General features: G+C 53.7%; 1 protein-coding gene across 2 annotated transcripts in view; it reads left to right on the forward strand.

Moving 5' to 3' along the window:
- FGF13 (fibroblast growth factor 13) overlaps window positions 1-2747 on the forward strand; it is a 132243-nt gene that overhangs the window by 62105 nt on the left and 67391 nt on the right. The window contains exon 1 of one of the 2 annotated variants that reach the window (XM_014955328.1): window positions 23-1028. The exons of the other annotated variant lie outside the window; for it this stretch is intronic. Coding sequence (XP_014810814.1) covers window positions 842-1028 — 187 coding nt within the window. The 5' untranslated portion in view covers window positions 23-841. Of the gene's footprint in view, window positions 1-22; window positions 1029-2747 lie in introns of those variants that run through there. 2 annotated transcript variants of the gene reach the window in all.

Below are 2747 nucleotides of genomic sequence, written 5' to 3' on the forward strand. Positions count from 1 at the left end.
GCTGCAGCGCGGCCAGGAGCCGCCGGAGACCGGGCGTCGGGGCGGGATTTGGGGGGGGGACCCGGGCTGTTTATCGCCTGGCGACCGAAGGGGGCCATGCACAAGCCCGAGGGGAGGCTGGGCTGGCAACGGCACCTGTGAGGATCGAAGGGGAAGAGCCTTCCCGAGGCGCTCGGCAGCGAATTGAGCCCAAGCTCCGGGATTCGGCACCTCCTCCCCGTGTCTCTCCATCACCGCTCGCTTCGGATCCGAAGGGAGAAGAGGGAAAAGGCTCCGGGATAAAAGCCCTGCAAGAGGACAGACCCCTGGCTGGAGTCTTAACAGGTGTTGGCTGGGAATTTGAACGGGGAAGGGGGACGGGTGGGGAGGAAAAGTTAAGCGGAGGCACCCGGGGGCTGGGAGAGATGCGATGATCTTGCGCCAAGTGGATGTGCCATGTCTGCGTGCGGATAGCTCGGAGGGATGTCTCCCAAGTGAGCTGCTCTGCCCCCGAAGAAACCCTCACCTCTGCCTGCAAACTTTCCCCTGCCAGAAGTTGGGAGGAATAAGCAAGGAAGCAGAAAAACCCAAAGGGGAAGATCTTGGGCGGACAATAAACGCTTGAGCGAAACTGTTGAGCATCCCCACCCCAGGGTCCCCGCTGCCAGTATCCCGCTGCCAGCATCCCACCGGTACCTCCTGGGCTCCCCGACCCATTGGCGGTGGGCGGTGTTGGCCGAGGTGCCCGGCAGCGTCCCCCGGCATTGGGGACGGGCCGAGCAGCATGCTGGCTGCGGCGACCGCGGCCGGCCAACAAACCCCGTGCCCCTGACCCGCCGGTGGTGCCGGGGCGGTGGCGGCCATGGCCGCAGCCATCGCCAGCTCCCTGATCCGCCAGAAGAGACAAGCCAGGGAGCGGGAGAAGTCCAACGCCTGTAAGTGTGTCAACAGCCCCAGCAAGAGCAAGGGAAGCTGCGACAAGAACAAGTTGAATGTGTTTTCCAGGGTCAAACTCTTTGGCTCCAAGAAAAGGCGAAGGCGGCGACCAGGTTGGCAAAGGGTTATGTCTTTTGGGGGGGTTTGGTTTGTTTCATTGAATGCGAACTGGGATGCGCGTCAGGCATGGGGAAAGGGCGAGGGTAAAATGGTGGGGTTGGTGAAATAAACGTCCCTCCTGGCTTGTGTGATCTGACAGACATGGGTACCCCATGCCAGTCCCTTCCCCTTCCCTGTTGATCTGGTTTATTTGGATAAACCATTGCTTTCTGCCTCCCTTGTGCCGGTAATTCAGTAGCCTGTCTTACACATACACAAACACACGTGATTTATTTGGGGGGGGGGGAGATGTTTGCAGGGGAAGTTCTCACACCTACACCTCCTTCAGTCATTTGATAAATAAGTTGGCAGTCTGGAGATCTGCTTTTTGTCTTCCTGCCTCGCAGGATGCCCGTGCCGGCCTTTATTTGCCCGTCGCAGACGAGGCTTTTTGCTGTCACTGGCACCTTCCAGAGATTTGCTTCGGCGCCGTGATCCTTTCTAGGAATCTCACACACACACAGCTGCCCTGCAGACGCCACGCTCTCGGTGGCAGAGGTGCCACAGATCAGGCGTGAGGACTCGGTCCCTCATCTGAGCGGGGTGGGTTTATTTTGTGTACGTGGGAGGAGCAACACCTTGTGGCGATGCTGCTATCGCTTGGCTGTGCTGAAATGTTGGTGCCGTTGGCCCCCAACCCATCTCCCTTCCTCGGGGGCCACAGCAGAGGTGCCTGGCTCCCCATTTGCAAACAGCTTTGGGATGTTTTGCGGCTAAAAAGCCAAAGAGGGGGCTGGGTTAATGTCTTGTCAGAAAAGTTGGTAGATAGGAACTGTGCATCCCTCAGTACCCTTGTTAAAGGTTGCTAATAGGAGGTAATACACTTCAGCAAACTATTGGAAGCTTTGCCTTCAGCTCCTTCTGAAATGAAGTGCAGTAGCAGAGCTCCCTAATGCCGTGGATGATAAACACAAGGAGTCTTGCCCAGATCCCGGCTGTTGGTATCTTCGCAGTGTGTTTATCTCTGAATTAAGTAAGTTGTTGTGGAGCGAGCTGCGGAGATGCATCACCTCCTGCCAGGCATAATTGTGGGGAAACGACTACAATGCAGATGTCATTGGGATTCAGGGGAAGTAGACCTTTTTTTTTTTTTTTTTGCAATTACTCCTGGTGCATTACCTAGATATCCTAAATGACAGACTTGACAGCAGATCCTGTCGCTGTTTACTTTTTGCTCTAGAATGATCTGAAACCGTATGAGATGGTCTCACTTTCTAACTGTGAATCTGAGCGTGGTAATGGAAAAAAAAAAAACAAAACAGAAATCTCTCCCAAACTCTGCATTGTTTTGATCTTTCTTCTTTGAGCTGATGACATTACCTAGATATCCTAAATGACAGACTTGACAGCAGATCCTGTCGCTGTTTACTTTTTGCTCTAGAATGATCTGAAACCGTATGAGATGGTCTCACTTTCTAACTGTGAATCTGAGCGTGGTAATGGAAAAAAAAAAAACAAAACAGAAATCTCTCCAAACTCTGCGTTGTTTTGATCTTTCTTCTTTGAGCTGATGAGGTAATTACCTCAACCCTTATGGTAATATTTATTTTGCAGTTCCACACGTTGCTGGATTTCAGGGTTTCCCCTTCCATTTTCCATATGTTCCCTGAGTAGTTTATCACTTGGGATGCTCTGTACTCCTCGGAGCAGCGGGGAAGGGGGGGGGGGGGGGG

Source organism: Calidris pugnax, unplaced genomic scaffold, assembly GCF_001431845.1.
Source record: "Calidris pugnax isolate Ruff unplaced genomic scaffold, ASM143184v1 scaffold38, whole genome shotgun sequence".
Lineage (NCBI taxonomy): Eukaryota > Metazoa > Chordata > Aves > Charadriiformes > Scolopacidae > Calidris > Calidris pugnax.